Source organism: Chaetura pelagica, unplaced genomic scaffold, assembly GCF_000747805.2.
Source record: "Chaetura pelagica isolate M959 unplaced genomic scaffold, ChaPel_1.0 scaffold263, whole genome shotgun sequence".
In the NCBI taxonomy this organism is placed as follows: Eukaryota; Metazoa; Chordata; class Aves; order Apodiformes; family Apodidae; genus Chaetura; species Chaetura pelagica.
In genome coordinates, this window is record NW_009952797.1 from 517,514 (window position 1) to 534,748 (window position 17,235).

The window sequence follows — 17,235 nt, forward strand, 5'->3', positions numbered from 1 at the left end:
ATTGCTAAGAAATGTTTCTAAAACAAATGAAATGTTTATGAGAAGCAGAAGGCCATAGAACATTGTCACAGAAAAAAAAAAAAATTGTACTGTTTTAATGTTATGAAATGTGGAAGTTAATCAGAATCGTGGAAGAACTAAAGCTACAGGAATTATCTCCTCCAGAAGCATTAGGGAAAAGCGTGGGATCGAGAGAAAAAAATATCATGACACATGGCAGAGCTAAAAGAACATATTTTAACTTAAGGCGGAAGCATTTAGACATATTACATTTTTTAAAAGCCATTAATTTAGAAAGGAAGGATGGATCCGAACAACATTTGTTCTTCATTGCAAGAGGTATGGTTAGAGTCTGAGCTCTGTGGTGTTATTCCAGTTCACACCTTTTGGTCAACAATCAAACACTGCAACCTCAATAGGATAAGGTATGCTCCTGCTTGCAACTTGCTGGTTAATTAAGACTAAATGCAATGTAGACCATGATGCCATAAAGATCCCCTCCCTGAAGCGACAGACATGTAGCACAGGTAGGATCCTGATGACTAACTCTCCATACAAGTAAGTAAATCTTACTTGTAAAATGCTGAAAAAGCAAAGGTTCTCAACACTTTCTTCTCTGTCTGTTGGGCTTCAGGCCCTGAGAACCAAAAGCAAACATAGGTCAAAGCAAACACAGACCTGCTGTCAGTGAAGGAAGAGTTAGTGTGTGAATACAGGGACTTGACCCTTATAAATGGATGGGCCCAGAGGTTATCTACCCGAGGGTGATAAGGGAGCTGGCTGACATCATTGCAAGGCCACTCCATAATTTTTGAGAAGTTATGGAGACTTCAAGACATTCTTGAAGACTGGAAGAAGGGTAATGTAACTCCCATCTACAAGAAGGGCAATGTCACTCCCATCTACAAGAAGGGCTTAAAGGAGGATCCAGAAAATTACAGGTCCATCAGACTCACTTCAGTCCCTGGTAAAGTTATTGAACACATTCTCCTGGGGCTGTCACAAGTCAAATGAAGCACATGACTGGGAAAAGCCAGCATGGATTCACCAAGGGAAATAGTACTTGACAAACTTGATTGCCTTCTACAATAAAACAATCTGCTTGGTTGGCATGGGGCAAGCAATGGACATTGTCTACATGGATTTCTGCAAGGCTTTTGACACATTCCCCAGAGTCTCCTCCTAGAGAAACTGGTATGTGTGTGGCCTGTGCAGCGGGTGGGGAGCTGGCTGACAGACCATATCCAAAGGCTGGCAGTATACACTTATTCAAACTGACAGGTGGTCACCAGTGGAGTTCCTTAGGGGTCAATATTGGGCCCAACACTGTTTAATACCTTCCTAAGTGTTCTGGATGATAAGATCAAGTGTACCCTGATGAAGTTTGCAGATTATACCAAACTGAGTGAGGAAGCAGACACCTCAGAACGGAGAGCCACCCAGCAGGAAAGCCTGGATAGGCTGGAAGAGAGGGCTAACAAGAAATTTATGAGGTTCAATAAGGACAAATGTAATGTCTTGCACCTGGGAAAGCATAACCCAGGAGAGCTGCATAGCCTGTGATCTACCTGGCTGGAAATGGACCTGGGGGTCCTGGTGGCCATCAAGATCAATATGAGTAAACAGTGTGTTGCAGCAAAGAAAGGCTGAGAGGACTGGGTTTGTTCAGCCTGGAGAAAAGAAGGCTTAAAAGAGACCTCATCACCATGTTCCACTACTTGAAGGGCAGCTACAGAGAAGATTAAGACTCCCTTTTCACAGAGTCATATGGAAAAGATGAGGGGTCATGGGTACAAGTTACTCTTTGGGAGATTCCAGTTGGACACACAAGGAAAATTTTTCATAATGAGAACAATCAGCCATTGGAATAATCTCCCCAAGGAAGCAGTGTATTCCCTGACTTTGGGCACTTTTAAGATTCAGCTGGACAGAGTGCTGGGCCATCTAATCTAGACCATGCTTTTGCCAAGAAAGGTTGGACTAGATGATCCTTGAGATCCTTTCAAACCCAGCATTCTAGCATCTGTGATTCTATGAAATTCTGTTACAGATAGGCAAGCTGGTGTCAATATTTAATTTTCTCAAAGTGCTGTATGTATGGTCTAAATCTCCCCAAATTCATACAGTGTTTAACAAGTATGAAGAGCCAGAATTCTCTTTTCTACATCCTATCTTCTTGAGCCTAAAATTTCTTGGATTGAAATGAGATGTTCAGTCCTACTCCAAATTGTAAACAAACTGGTACATCTGTTGCCTTCTTTTGATGTTGAGTTATTGTGTGTTCTGCATCACAAACATCAGATTTCCAGCTGAAGGAAAGTATGACAGGTCTAAATGGAGCTCTTTCAACTTTTGTTGACAGACCTATAGTTTCAAAATTGTGCTTAGCACAACAGCCATATATGCAAATCCTTATGACTATCTATCTTTCTTTCTTTGCCAAGGATCATCTGTCTTCTGTCAAAATAGGGTAGTGAGAAGATTTCTGGCCATATAATGTTCCTCAACACAGTTATACAACTATGAACAGATTTTAATGGGTGCTTGTTGCCATTCGATTTCTGGTTAAAAACAAGTTTTCTGCATGATGATGTTCAAAATTTTGACTCTTGAAACATCACTATTCCTAACAGTTCTGGCTTAGCTCATTTTGGGGTATGGACTACAATACATGAAGTCGACATGAGCTGAAAGCAATTGCCTAAAATGTACAAATTTCATTGTGCTATTTCTGTGTAGAGCATTTGCTCTTGTTGGCCTGCACTGGGGAGCACTGGGAGGCACTCTGTACAGTACATGGAGCATCTTGGCAAGGAAGCCATGTGCTGTCAATAGATGCAACAAAACTGCATGTTCATATAAAATTCTGACATAGCCCTGCTGGTTTAGCTTCCACAATTCAAGAGACATCACAGAATACAGAAGTGCATTCCTTGTTATCCTTCATTCTGGGTTCACCATTCCTTTTATCAGACAGATTCACTAAATTCAGGTTCAAGCTTTAACCCTTTAAGAGGTTTACCTGATAAACCAGCTGTCAATAGGCTCCTAAAGAGGACTGCAGCTCACATCACTGATGTGGCTGAGGAGGTAAGAGTTGCTCCTGTCATTCTCAGAAAGATTAAAGACAAAAGAATATTTGAAATGCTTTTACTTTTTTTATTTTCCAAGTAGCAGGGAAAACAGGTTAGATATGATCACAAGAGTGGAAAGAGAAGTCACTGTGAAATATCTACCTACCCTATTCAAGGAAATTTTGTATTAATCCCAGATTAGACTTCTTACAATAAATCCATCAATAGCATAGCACTTTCTCCTCAAACAGCAAGTGTAATGGTCTTGCCAGCCAAACCAGTTCAATATAAATGCCAGCACAGCCATCAGAGATAAATGTTTTCATATTCCATCACCAGAGCTTCACTTGAGGCAAGGAAGTCCTTACAAAATGTCTCCTCAAGGATAGCAGGGAGTGAATGGCAGATGGACTGTGTTCATTGTCCTAACTGACAAGCAGAGAAAAGGAAATACTTCAGAAAGTGTGAGCAAAACCATCAACCTTTCACAGCTGCTTCTGAATGATGCTAATTCCCAGCCAGTACTGAGTCAGTATCTGCTGCATTTCTGAATACTGTGAGTAGCTATAACTGCCAATCTGTTTTCTATTTCACCCTGCCCAAAATAAATCATATAAAAATGTGGAGAAGGTGGGTGAGGAAGGGGAAGAAAAAGAAAAAAGAAACAAACAAAAAACCCACAACCAACAACAAACCTCAGTGCATTAATTCTGAACCTACCCAGTTCTGCAAGACCTGACTCCAGCTCATTGTGCTGACCTTGACTTAGTTCTGACCTGCTATGGACAGAGCTCTGCATGGTCTCTGACTTCTGCTGGTCCACTAGCACCATTACTGCAGGTTGTTCCTGTAGTCCCATTAGTACTTATCAAGCAGAGAATTGTTGGCTTGGTCACCACCTGTAAGCATTTTGGTGACTCATTTATGAGATCTTGCTGTATTTCAGAGAGTAAATCACTTGAGCTCCTTATGAGTATCAGGTTTTTTAAAAAAGACATATGATTTGCCAGACTACAGACTGTGACCCTGTGATTTTTTTAATTCACTGGCTAATTTCTTCCATCTGCATGAATCTATTTTTCCATCAACTACATTCCATTTAACATGAACTTCAGTTCTTAAATGTATAACCATGACTATCCTGGAAAATTTCACTGTGGCTGAGGAATGATTTCTAGTGCTTTTAAAACAAGAGGACAAAGCACTCTGATGTTAATTAATTCTAATAGGAGATATGTTTAAAGTGTTGGGTATACTGAAGAACATCTCTATCACCAAGCAAGAGCTATGCTTCAAAACATTTGCTCCTAACAGCAAGCTATGGGGATAAAGGGGGGGGGGAAAGGAAAAAAAAAAAAAAAGGAAATAAAGGAAAGGGGTTTTCTCTGTAGTCTTTGTAGGGTGGGATAGTTTTGTTTTTTGAGGGACCATGACCAGCCATGTTTTTATCTTGTTAATATGTCTTATTTTTGCTCAGAATATCAAGCTGTGCAAGGTGTTCAGGATAAGCAACGGATGCCACTAACTCAGCTGCCTCACTTCAAGTTTTGGGACTGACAGTTTTGTGTTCTTTTGTTAACTGCAGATTTGAATAGAGTTAGGATTTTTTATTATAACTAAAGACTGATTGCATCAGAGTCTGGCTTACAATCACGACATTAAATCGCTTTTATCTGATTCACTCCAGAGCTCACTGCACCCCGCACTCACTCTGTATTTCACACTGTGTTTCAGCCTCTCCCAGCATCCATCCATAGCCACATGGAAGGGTTTCTATTCATCCTTCTTACTATCCCTACTGTCTCTGCATTTTATTGGTATCTCTCCTTTCAGACACATCTCCTTCCACCAGCATCTCAGAGTCCCCTCTCCCCACTCCATGCTCAGCAGCAGCTCCCCAGCAGGGACAGGACAACTTTCCACCAGGACATCTCTATGCCAGAACACCAGCACAGCACTGTGTAATCTTCTGGACTGCAGAGGGATGTCCTGGCACAGAGATGTCCCAGCAGAGAGATGTCCCAACAGAAAGTAGCAGCAGAGAATTGTCCGATCCTGTCCAGTAGCTTGGACAGAAGCTGAGGCATGTTTTGGGGCAAATTCTCAGTATGAACTAAGGTACCCAATCTCTCATCTGACTACCTTGACTATTAGGAAAGGCAGTAATGTGCAAACACTTACTCTCTCCTTCCTTCAGGCCCATATATTTTCAACAAAATAATAGTCACTGGAAGAGGAAGCCAGAGGAGGAGATAAACAAAAGAATCCTGATGATAAAGAAATGTACTTAGAAAATAGAAAATATGAGCTACAGTTGCTGTTTCAGTTGATATTTCACTATTAATTTAGAGTGATAAATTGGAAGAGGGGGAAAAAAAAAAAAAGAATGCCTTGCAGCCTGGTGGCCCATACACTTACACAAGAGGAAGGAGGTGGGTGTTTACTGTCACTCAAAGCAAAGTGGAGATTGTACAACCACATCCTACAATAAGAGGGCCCCATTGGCATTATTTCTTTTTTGACTGGACCATGAAACCAAGCTGTCCTTGTCCGGCTCCCTCTCTTTCTAAGCTCTGCAAAGTTCATGGGCTCCAGCCCTACCCCAGGCTCACTGAGGTTCAAAGCCTTAAAGCTAAATGGTCCAAACTTACTGTCAAACATCAGATTTCTCTCCATGACTCCCTTTCTCAATTATTTTTGGCTGCATTTTCATGTTTTGTCTTGCTCTATCCTTCAATCACAGGGCCAAGGACCGTGGAAAAGTTACCATGTTATCATTCAGACTGTTTACATCAAAGGGCTCTGGATTTCCACTGCTTTGGTATTCTCCTCCCCAGCACTCACTGCCAGGAAAGACTTCACTGGTTCCCACCCCCAAAGATTTTGCACACTGACATGGGAGAAAATTGGGGACAAAATTGAATTCTTATTAATGAGTATAATTTGACTACCTGCTAATGCACAGTTCTGATTTCCTCAAATGGTTTAGTATGTCAGAGCTGCCACCCACACACAGGCAGGAATGAAGCACAGAGAACAGTTTTCCAAGTAGCCTTAATTGAAGGATACTGAGTGACCAAGCTATTCACTTTATCTTACATTGATGGCTCCTCACATCAACTATTTAAGCCCCATGCACACCCTTCTGCTCAGCTGTGACTGCCTTTACACAACAGATTTATTTGCATTCTGGCTGCCTTAACTCTTCAACCTTATAATACATTAAAAAAAATAAATGGCTGATGTTAAAAGCCTTCCCCTGTTTAAACAGAGGTTTACATGAGGAAACAGCTGTCCAACCCCAAAGAGGATTGAAGCTTGTATGTTTCTGGCATCTTTCCATAATTGGTCTAAGAGGTCCAACAAAGACAAACCCCACATAACCATACCATTAACTGTTAGGAAGAGAGCAGCTGCTCGATAAATTCAACAGTTTTGTGTAAAATCACAGGGACTCAATTGAAGCATTTGATCTTTGCAGGTTGGTACTCTGCAATGTTTTCACTGAGTGCTCAGTTTTTAGCCTGGTTAAACATTTCCCACTGTAGTGGGAAAAGTGTGAAGCAGTTAATTAGTACCCCCTATTTTTTCCAACAGAGCACTTTGAAACAAAACTTAATAGTGGTGGATTTTTGTTTACCAAAATGTCCTGTCAGAATCAAAAAGTAGTTGAGTGGCTACATGGGAATGCTGTGGTTTTAGTCTGCCAATGACAGAACAGAAACTGTAGTACATGACCAGTCCAAGATATTTTGAATAATTATAAGAAATAAGCACTGAGATGATGAATAGTACATAGCAACAGAGAAACTAGATAACTCTGAACACAGGTAAATTTATTACGTGTGAGATCTGTCTCAGTATGTTTCTTTAAGAGCAAAAAACCAACTTAGAACCAGTCCTTTGCTGAGCACACATCCTTTGCTCAAACGAAGCCAAACACTTTCCTGAAGTTACACCATATAATGCCATTTCTGTCTTCCTTCCATTGCCACTCCAAGATGCTTTTCTCCAGGTAACTGGAAACAGCGAGTTAGAAGGGAACAGCAGAACTTTACAATAACTCGTTTATTTGCCTATTGTGCATAACACTGTCCTTCTTTTATCCTTCCTACCATTCAAGCAAAAGTTTTGCTAGAGCTTCTTATTGCTTCATTTGTGTTTTTCAGGTTTTGAAGGGAATTCTGTGATGTGGTAGCAGCAGCAGCAGGGAGCTGTGATGGGAGCTGAGAGTCTCAGCAGTCACAGGCCCCAACACAGTTTGCCCATGACAAGCTGGGTTGCAGCCTCCAGGTTAGCAACAAAAGCTTGAGAGCATATATTCAAACCCAAATGAACAAAATAAAAACAATCAGTAAAGTCATTACTTTGAAACTTCTTTAATATTTTTTCACTGCAGTGTCAGACCACTTAAAGGTTACACAAGAATGGTGAATGTTGCAGTTTGCTGAGAAGTCATCTATCTGTCCTGGACTCTTCTCTAACACTAGTGTGACTGACATGAAAAATCACAATATTCCCTACATAAACAAGAAATTATGATGTGAAAATGACTGCTTTCCCTGTATGACTGTTGAACAGAAGATAATCTCATTTTAGTCTAATAGCCAATAGTCTTAGGACACCCCAAAATGTGTTCTGAATGTTTTTGAGGGTTTTTTCCTCAGTCTTTTTCCCCTGTCTGAAGAAGCTTTTAAATTGTCTCATAAATTTTACTTATTTAGACAGTAACCACATCTTCTTGACATCTAAGTCTCATAAGTGTCCTTTAAAAGTATCAATACATCAACATAATTAAAAATAAAAATTGAGATGTATAATCTCTCACAGCCAAGGGCATAACTTCACCTTCATATTGACTTTTCACTGTACAACAGCTTAATCTCTCCCAGCTTCTCCAACTAACAGGAAATACAAATGCAATGTTTCATTGTATTGCTGCAAACCCATAACTCAATAGACATTTTTAATTCAATGACCTTCTCATGGCAAACTAATCTCCCTACTGATCATGGGACCACAGACTCAGAGCAAAGGAAGAGTTGCATTTTTTTTCTTTGTGGTTTTTTTTTTTTGCTTTTTTTGTTTGTTTGTTTTTAATTGTTTTTACTTTTTCTTATATGAGTGAGCGAAACAGAGGGACAGGAGAAATGCTGAGAGGAATAGTTTTGCTTGATGAAATATAAACTCAAGAGATTTTTTAAAAAGAGATCATTTTTTATGCCAGAGATTAATCTTCTTTATAAGGCACAAAGATGAAAGAAAAAAAATATATATTAAATGACCAGCAAATTCCAGAGACAAAGTCATCCAAATGTGTCCTCAATGGAGTAATGCTAGAGCTCAGTTTCTTCCCCTTCTCACAGTCTAATTTTCTGTAAAAAGCTCAGAACATAATAAAATGCACAACTGCCAACATTTTCTTTTTTTTTTTTTTTTCCTAAGAAGATAATCTTATTTTCTGACCAACTAGAAGAGGTACAACCAGCAATTACATCAAAGAAAGAGATCAAAAGGTGATGTGAAATGAATGCCACAAGGTCTTGTTGCTGTATTATTCCCTTCTTCCACCACCTTCCACAACTTTTACATTTCAATGAATGCTCTTTTTTTTTTTTTTTCCCAGTAACACAGTTTTAAATAGCAACACAGAGTAATTGGTTACATGGGATTAAGAATCACTATTCATCTCCTTTCTATAGATTGCTTTCAGAGCTCACTGACTCCTAAGATGAAAACAGCTGACTTCACCCCCTTCCTGTGAATCACGAAGGAGGATTTCAGATTTGGTTATTATAAAGCCATGTCATTAAGCTTTTCCCTTGGAAGTAGCACTGATAAGGAGATCAAGGCAACGAAGGGGCCTTTTTTGTGGCCACAACCCCATAAGCGAAGAGACAAGATGGAAGCAAGTAGCTTGTTGTTTTGGAGATGTTAGGGCTGACCTGAAGAGCATTACTCATGTGGCCTCAGAGCAGCGTGATATCTTCCTGCAAGGTAAGGTACTCAGGAAGCTCAGCCCAAAGCAGTTTGGATGAATGTCTATCAAAGGCAAAAGCCACTTTCATGTCACTGTAACGAAAAAGAGCCTGGTCAATCCATTGTTTAAAGGCTGAGGAGAATGAGAGAAATACAAAATCAAAATCCAGACTTCACTGCTGTTTTGCAGTACTTTAAAACCTGTATTTCCAAAAGACCAAACTACACCACATTTCCCTAGAAATGTGCACCTAGGCCTGGTACATTCCCACTGAATGCTACTGGGGCTCATTCACATGCCACTTCAGAGAGGCATGCCAGCAGCTCCCAAAGTGAGCAGGGCTGAAGAATGTGTGCTGCTTACAAGAGGGTGGACAGATTTATTTCAGTGGCATGGATGCTCTGGAAAAACAAAGTCATTGGAGTGACCACTGTGGCTGGTCCAGACCTCTTTAAGCAGAGCACAGGATGCCTAAAGCAATGCAGGAACTGCTGAAGTCAGAATTAACTGCTCTTCAATACAGGAAGTAAATGAGAAGGCATTTTGACAGCCAGGCAGCCCAAGACAGTACACACAAAATTCCTGCAGGATTGTCCTGCAGTCAGGTAGAAATGTTCAGTTTAGAAAAGGCTGGATACGAATGTCCACGGGAAAAGAGCCTTGCTTAACTCAAGAGCAATTTCTTAAAGATAGTTTTAGCAACTTTGACAAATACCCTGTTCTGTTCAATAGAATCTTTGGAAAGTCTTGTCACAGCATACATTTGAACAATTAAGAGAACCTAGGAATCTTACATCTGAAAGATAATTCAGCAATTTGAGTTAAGTAGACTCATTAGAATAAACCATACAGACATGCCAATTTAGTGAACCCCTTTATGGGGGGGTGGGGAAAGCATTTAGTCTCCTATTTCTCTTAATCATTTGTAGTTCTCTTTGCAAGCAAAAGGACAATTTACATGAAAAGCTCTCATTGTATTAAAACTCATCAAACAACTTGTGACTCTGCAAAGGTTCTTCCAGGTTTCTATCTGTATTCTGTGAAGTACTACCAGTGATTTAAGGACAATTACTCATACTGGAGGGGTCACACAGATCACATCAGTATTTTAACTGCACCTAATGCACATTGGCTAAGAAAAGCCACTCCAAAAAAAAGGATCAATATTTGAGGAGCAAGAGAGGTAAAGATCAACAAGGAGAAACTTCAGGAGATCTTTTCCTGAGCACTATTATATTACTGTAGAAGATCAGATATACATTTGTCTGTAAGGAAGCATGGGCATGGCTCTGTAATTGTACACCTATTCCTAAACCACTCACAGCAGCTACAGTTCACTCAACACTAAAAAGGTGTTATCAGAAGACCTGGAGCTGTTGCCTCCACTTGCAGGAAGGTGGGCACACCCATGATTTAGTATTTTTCACCTCTGGCATCTGTGACCATGATTTCCAAACTGTGATTCACAGAGCTCACCCATAAGTAAGAACACAATTGTGGTTTTTGTTCCTGCACCAGGACAGTTAACAGGACAGTAAAGAGCACTGGTAAACACACCCCATAGTAAGACATATATGTGAACTCACAAAAGCAAAACTCTATCTCCACATGCACTCAATCCTTCCCTTCCCCTGTCAGCCTTCCATTTGGGTTGTATTTACGATGCCCTTTCAAAACAAGACAACATCAACTCACCCTTGCCCCATGCTGAAGAACTTCTGCAAGATTCAATTCTGTGGGTAGAACTCTTAGTCAACACAACAAATCCTGAAATACTCAGAAAATAATTTCTAAAGGATTTATATGGCTTTTGTGGTCAAGCTGTCAATTTGGGGTTGTTTTTTTTTAATATTTGGAAAGCATAGCTCTATTGATTTCCAATTCTCACTCTGACAGAAACACTTCCGGATGCACATAAAGCCTTGACTTGGTTTGCTGTAGACTTACCTACACACACTGTAGGTAAGTAAGGGGTGCAGCAAAGCTCACCCAGCTAGCCTGGCTCTCCCTTGCCCAGATCAGGAAACTTACTCCCCCTTGCCCAGATCAGGGAACTTACTAAAACTGAAAAACTAAACTTCCTAAAACCTCTTTCACTCCCAGTATAAGCAGATTTCCTTCTAAATGAGATGCAGGGGCAGGTGACAGACCTCAGCAATGTTCAGCAATGTAGGGATGTGACCAGCATGTCCATAACTGTGGGGAGCCCCCAGGACTGCACCTCCCACCTGACACAGAGCTGTGGAGAACCACACAGAGAGGAGGGAACGAGAGAAGGAGAGAGAAATAAAAATAAAATTCTGTTCTTTGGATGAAAACCCTAGCTGATTTCAGATAAGATTTACCCAGGATTCTGATCTGCATTACACTTCTGACCCACTTTAATTACAGAATTGAATAAACCATACCTTTATGTTTATTTAATTTCAATTAGTTTTTTTAAAAATCTGATTCAAACATGAAATTCCTGTGAAATCTACCATGGTTTTTTTCCTGATTTGTAGCAGTGCAACAAGTGTCTCCAGAATCAGGTTCTGGAAATCATGCTGGCACTCCACCTCTGCAATGTAAGCCATCTTGCTTGAAGCAGACAGCTCCAGGGGGCATCTCAAGGCCTGGGCTCTGCAAGAGCTCAGATTAGGTACAGCATTGCTTTCACTTTAGCCTCTGTCAAGTCACCTCTACAAATTCTCAAAACTGCCCAAAGTGAGTGACAGTCCATCCTGGCTGTCCAGCCTTCCAGGTGCAGTGGTTGCTGATGGTGCAAAGCTTACCCCACCCTGCTACTAAAGGGGTTTAACAAAGTGAGTGTGTAAACAAGAAAGGTCTAAAAAGCCAGATGCAATTTTTTGGGGTCTATAAAATACTTCTAAACACCTACAGGGACAATTGCTGATGGTATATCTGTAGCAACAGGAAAGACTGGCACCCCTGCCCCCAGTCCTGCACCTTTCCTGATGCACAAGGAATGTGTGTGTGCACACAAGTAACACACACTCCTTGTACTCATCTCAAGTGATGTGGCAGCTGTCACAGTGGCATTATTAGTGCCATTTGAGTGATTTCAGTCTTAGCTATAGTTTACAGCCTTATGATACATTTTCCTGAAAGAAGTGGGAGGTGGGACATGAAAACTGCTTTATCTCTGTGCCTTCTGGGACACTTGGTGACACCAAGCAAGGAAAAAAGCCATGTGGCTGATCATGAAAACACAGCAAAATTGGCTCATGGCTGCTATTAAAGCTGAGATTAGCTCAGAAACCAGGTGATCCAGGACCTCCCCATAGCAATTAAGACTGCTCTGATGTCCCATCAAGCTTCCTGTTTGTTATGTGGGAGAAGCAACATCACTTAATGAACATACATTATCTGCTCTGCAAGGAAATAAACATTAATTTAGATTAAGAAAAAAAAAAAAAAAAGTCTTCTGTTTGTCCTTATTCTTACCTTCCCTGCATGGGGACAGGAGTGAAATCCTTCCCTGGAGCAACACAGCCATCCTCCCCTATTGCTGGTTTTTCACACAAGGTCTGTGGCTCTCCAAGACTTGCTACCATGCCATGATACTCATTTAATAGCCCCAGATCATTGCAACTGCTGGTCACTGGTTTGGTTTCCACATTTGCAGATAAACTGTCTTGATGTAAAGGTGTCTGACTCAGCTCCATTTCTTGTTGCCTAGAAATTATACTGTCATCTTTGTCATCCAAGTACACCTGCTCCTGGGGAGTGTTCTCCTAAAGAAAATGAAAACAAATATATTAGGATGAAATGGAATTGACTCAATTTTTATTTAAGTACAGGCGTATTAAAAATGCTAAGCAGAAGACTCTTTTTGTACACCTTTGGATATTTCTCTTGGTGGTTTATTTCCACCAGGAATCATTCCAACATGTTAAACCTCCCTGGAACTTCAAAATTAGCCATTATAAAAAACCCATTGAAATACATAAAGAGGTGGCTTTTCTGCTTTTTCCATGTCTACCATGACTTTTCTCCCACAGATTTCCCAGGAACTTGCACTGGCCTATCCCACAGAAGAAGCGAAAATCATCTACACATTAGAGGCACAAGAGCTGCTGGTGCAGAACATCTTCCCAACATACAGCAGCACTGCTTCACCATCACAAAACAGCCTTTCTTGGGTGGCTACAGTGGCAGCAGCCCCCCCAACCCTACCACTCTCCCCCCAGCCCCTTGGGCTCCCTCAGAACACTTCCATCACCCTGAAGCTCTGCGACAGATGATGGCCCCTCATTAAGCAGAGCAGGTACTTGAGTTTTACAAAGACAGTGTGCCATTTCACCAGTTGTCAGCAGCATTTATGAAATGTGAATCAAACCTTGATGAAAATTAGGTACTATTATACAATTATTAACGGTGATTATAATAAAACTTGGTGCATAACAGTCAAAAAGCTTTTATGCTCTCATCATTAAAATTCAGCCGTGAGAAGTTACAAAAAAAACACTTCAGAATCCCACGAAGTGCATAAATCAGACATGAAGACTGAGTTAAAGATCAGCCTGTGTTAGGCACATGCTGTGGAGTCTAATCACAGGAACATTTCAGCCTGAAGTGCCACCACAGAGGACAGCACGAGCTGGGCCTCCAGCCTCTGACATCCCCTCGGTGGGAGACAGCAACCTTGTCAGAGCACATACCTGCTCCTCCCTGCAGAGACCTCAGCACAGGACACACTGGGAAACCTGCAGGGCTGTGGAGCAAAAATAGCACAGTAATAAGGAACAGGCTAGAGAATTCACTAGAAGCAGAAATAACAAAAAGCTAATGATTTTATTCAGCTTTGAAGTCTCTCGGTCTCACATGCTAGAAAGGAATGGAGGCTCCTGAAAGAAAAGACTGAACATAGAGGTCACCACAAATGCAGACTTTGGCTCCAAGCAAAGGCAGGCTTGCTAACCAAATCTAAATCAGAATTTCCCAAGTGCCATTCCCTTCTCCAGTCCTGCATTTCTTTTTCTTTCTATTCCTAAGGCCCTTAGTTCTCATATCCTAATCTTCTTCACCTGCCTTTACAAGTAGATTGACAAACTTGACTCTTCCCATCATTACACAATAGCTTGAGTCCTGTCCTGGTCCCCACAATTCAAAAAAAGACATGGACAGACTGGAGGGGGTCCAAAAGAAGGCCCCGAAGATGATCAAAGGGCTGAAGAACTTGTCCTGAGATGAAAGGCCAAAGGAGCCAGGTCTTTTCTCCCATTGGAGAAGGCTCAGGGGGGAGCCCCTCACAGTATCCTGTTACTTAAAGGGCAGCTACAAAGATGACAGAGGCTGTCTCCTCAGAAGGAGCCACGTCAAGAAGACAAGGGGCAATAGGAGTTAAGTTGTATCAGGGCAGGTTTCATCTTGATGTAAGAAAGGAATTTTTTAAAATGAGAACAATAATTCACTCAAACAACCTCCCCAGGATGTGGTATAGTCCTCATCAATGGAGGTTTTCAAGATGTGACCAAACAGGGTGCTAGATAATCTCATCTAGATGGTCCAAAGACCAGATGGTCTTTCAAGGTTCCTTCCAACCTGGGGTGCTCTATGATTCTATGATTAGCAGCCCTGGAAAACATCAGCATAAACAAGCCTTTGCTTGCTTCTTCCTTCTAGGTTTACTTGAAAGGGATCAAAAAGAAAGAGAAGATAGAGAGTAGTGAATTACTGACAGAAGGTGATAGCTATTCACTTAATAGGGCTTCCATTTCTGGATGTGGCTGGCATGTCTCAAGAAACACTGAAGACATGAGTTTTTGATGGACAATACCCTCTTCCCATCCATCAGCACAGGTTGCCTTCTCCTGCCTCCCCAAGTAGGACATGTTTGGCAGCTCCAAAGCTTTTGTGGACTGTTACCAGAACCTTGGACTCACGTACCCCCATCTGCTGCTGAGTCCAGTTCAGGACCTTACTGGTCAGGAAACAAATACCAATTGAGGAACGTGGGATCCACATTTACATATTTGTATAGATTTGTATGTAAATCACCATAAGTATTAATACTATTTATTATTTCATTAAACTTATTACAGGTTTGGGATTTTTTCCAACCTTGAAATCTCTCTCCCTTATTCCTCTTATTATCTTCCCCTGGGAGGGTAGTGGGGGCATAACAGAGCATCTGTCACCTGGTCATTGGCTAAAATTGTGACAGTGGAGCAGCCAGTTTTGCCTGTGCTAAGATCTCAGACTGCTAATAGACAACTCTGAAATGCAAATGTTTGCAAATCCAAATGGATTTTTTGTCTTCAATCTCACTTCATATGTTTACATAGTGCTTTTATTAAGACACTTTGTAAATCACTGAGGTATCTGCCCACATACTCTGTTCTTCTTTACTTTTGATTTACCTGAATGCCTGCTGTGAAAACATACAGATTTTTAAAGGATGTCAGGCTGGGAAAACACAATCAGTAAACCTACAACTCAGGTTGTACTATTTTTCAAAAGTTTAAAACCTAGATACGACCTCTAAAATTGATCCTACCTTACCCACAAAGTGAGAATTTTTTATCTTGACGTGAGTAAGAACTAAATTAGTCAGGCTCTCATAAGTACAAAGCTTTAGCATGAAAGACATTTACTTTCTGAATTAACAGCAATGAAAAAAATAAAAGAATGCTGAGGACATGAAACTTGAGAAAAAATCTGATGCCTAGATACAAAACAATAAAACCACATTATTGCACATCCACAAAAGCTTTACAAAAATATATATATTTTTAAAAGCATCATTTTGCCACAAGAAACAGGTTTGATCTTGATTACCTACGTAGCTAAAACATTGCCAAGGCAACTATCACCATGGTATCTAAGCTTCTAAGACATCAGTGCATTTACCATTCAAAAATTGCTCGAATGATCACATTCCTCTGTAGTTACAGAAATTTTCTTTGCTTTTATTTCCTCTTTTTTCTGAGCTTGCAATGCCTCTATCAGTGATAAGTCACAGGTGAGATGTTATCATGTGAAGGCAGGGAGAGATTTTAGCCAGGAAAAGTTCCTTTTGGGACCATCTCTCAGAAGCCCTGAACCAGCAGGGTTTTTTTAGCCACAGCTAGAAGCTGATCCCATCCAGAGCTTGACTACAAAAGGGCTAATACAGTATTTAAACCATGTTTGTTATCCCTTTCATCCAAGTCCAAGAAGCAGAACATCCTCTTTAAACTGCTTGCTCATAATTCATCTTTTCCTCAACTTTTCAGGTGCTAATAAGATCAACAGTCTAAGTTATTTTATTTTAAGATGCTTTGTGTAGCCTGCTTTTTGTTTGCAAAACAAAATGCTGGAGGCAAATGATGTAGCTGGCAATGCATCATCATTTGAAATATTATTTTCCTGAGTATCAATAAGCACAACATAGCATTTTTGCAATCAAATATTAAGCAGAATTTAATTTTAGAGGCCACAAGGTTATAAAATATCACATCTGCTCCAGGTAATATTCATAAATAGCGTATTTCCTGACTTGTACATCTTATTATCTGCCAAAGCCTATATCCCACCAAGATTGGAAAAAACATTGCCCTTGCACCAAGCAACCTTCCCAGACAGAACCCCAAATTCTAAAAAAATAGCTAACTGAGGAGGGAGGGTGTGATGCTGCTGCTCAGAGTCTGCTCACATGCCCACCTCACCCAGGGGTAGGAGAACATGGCTCTTGAAGCAACTCTCAGATTCAGCCCCCAGGAGCTTGCATCTCCTAGGGAGGCTCCCTCCCAAGGAATTTTGAAGGTAAATCTTGCCTGCCTGGGAGGTGTCTCTACAGCATCTAAATAAACTGGTTTCCCTTCCAGCACGCCCCTGTGCCAGGAGCACTGCAGAGGCCACGGGTACAAGCTGCTGTGAGGAGCCTCCCACAGCACTCACACTGACAGAGCACACCCAGGCACCTTTCTATATATGCATCTCCCTCCAGATATGCATCTCATGACAGCTTCCCCACATGGCAGACAGGTGATGTTGTATTGGCCTCCTGTGGTAAAGACACCTTAAAATGGTCTCAGCCACAGAGAAGAGAGTTGCTCTTCCTCATCTGTGGCCTGGAGAAACAGAGCAGGGTTCCAGCCCTACACCTCAGAAATCCTCCCATTGGCTTGTCCCTGCACAGCTGTTGCTGTATCCCTGACCTTGCCATCCTAGCGACAGCAGAGAACAATCCTGAGA

At 41.1% G+C, this 17,235-nt stretch overlaps 1 protein-coding gene and 1 pseudogene across 1 annotated transcript in view; one reads left to right on the plus strand and one right to left on the minus strand.

The window, feature by feature from the left end:
• The window catches only part of OCA2 (oculocutaneous albinism II), a 171,786-nt gene extending 159,064 nt beyond the window's left edge, over positions 1 to 12,722 (minus strand). The window contains exon 1 of the mRNA XM_009994824.1: positions 12,502 to 12,722. Coding sequence (XP_009993126.1) covers positions 12,502 to 12,722 — 221 coding nt within the window. The remainder of the gene's footprint in view (positions 1 to 12,501) is intronic.
• A 4,000-nt stretch (positions 12,723 to 16,722) lies between these two features.
• Positions 16,723 to 17,235, plus strand: part of LOC104386258 — a 5,136-nt pseudogene continuing 4,623 nt past the window's right edge.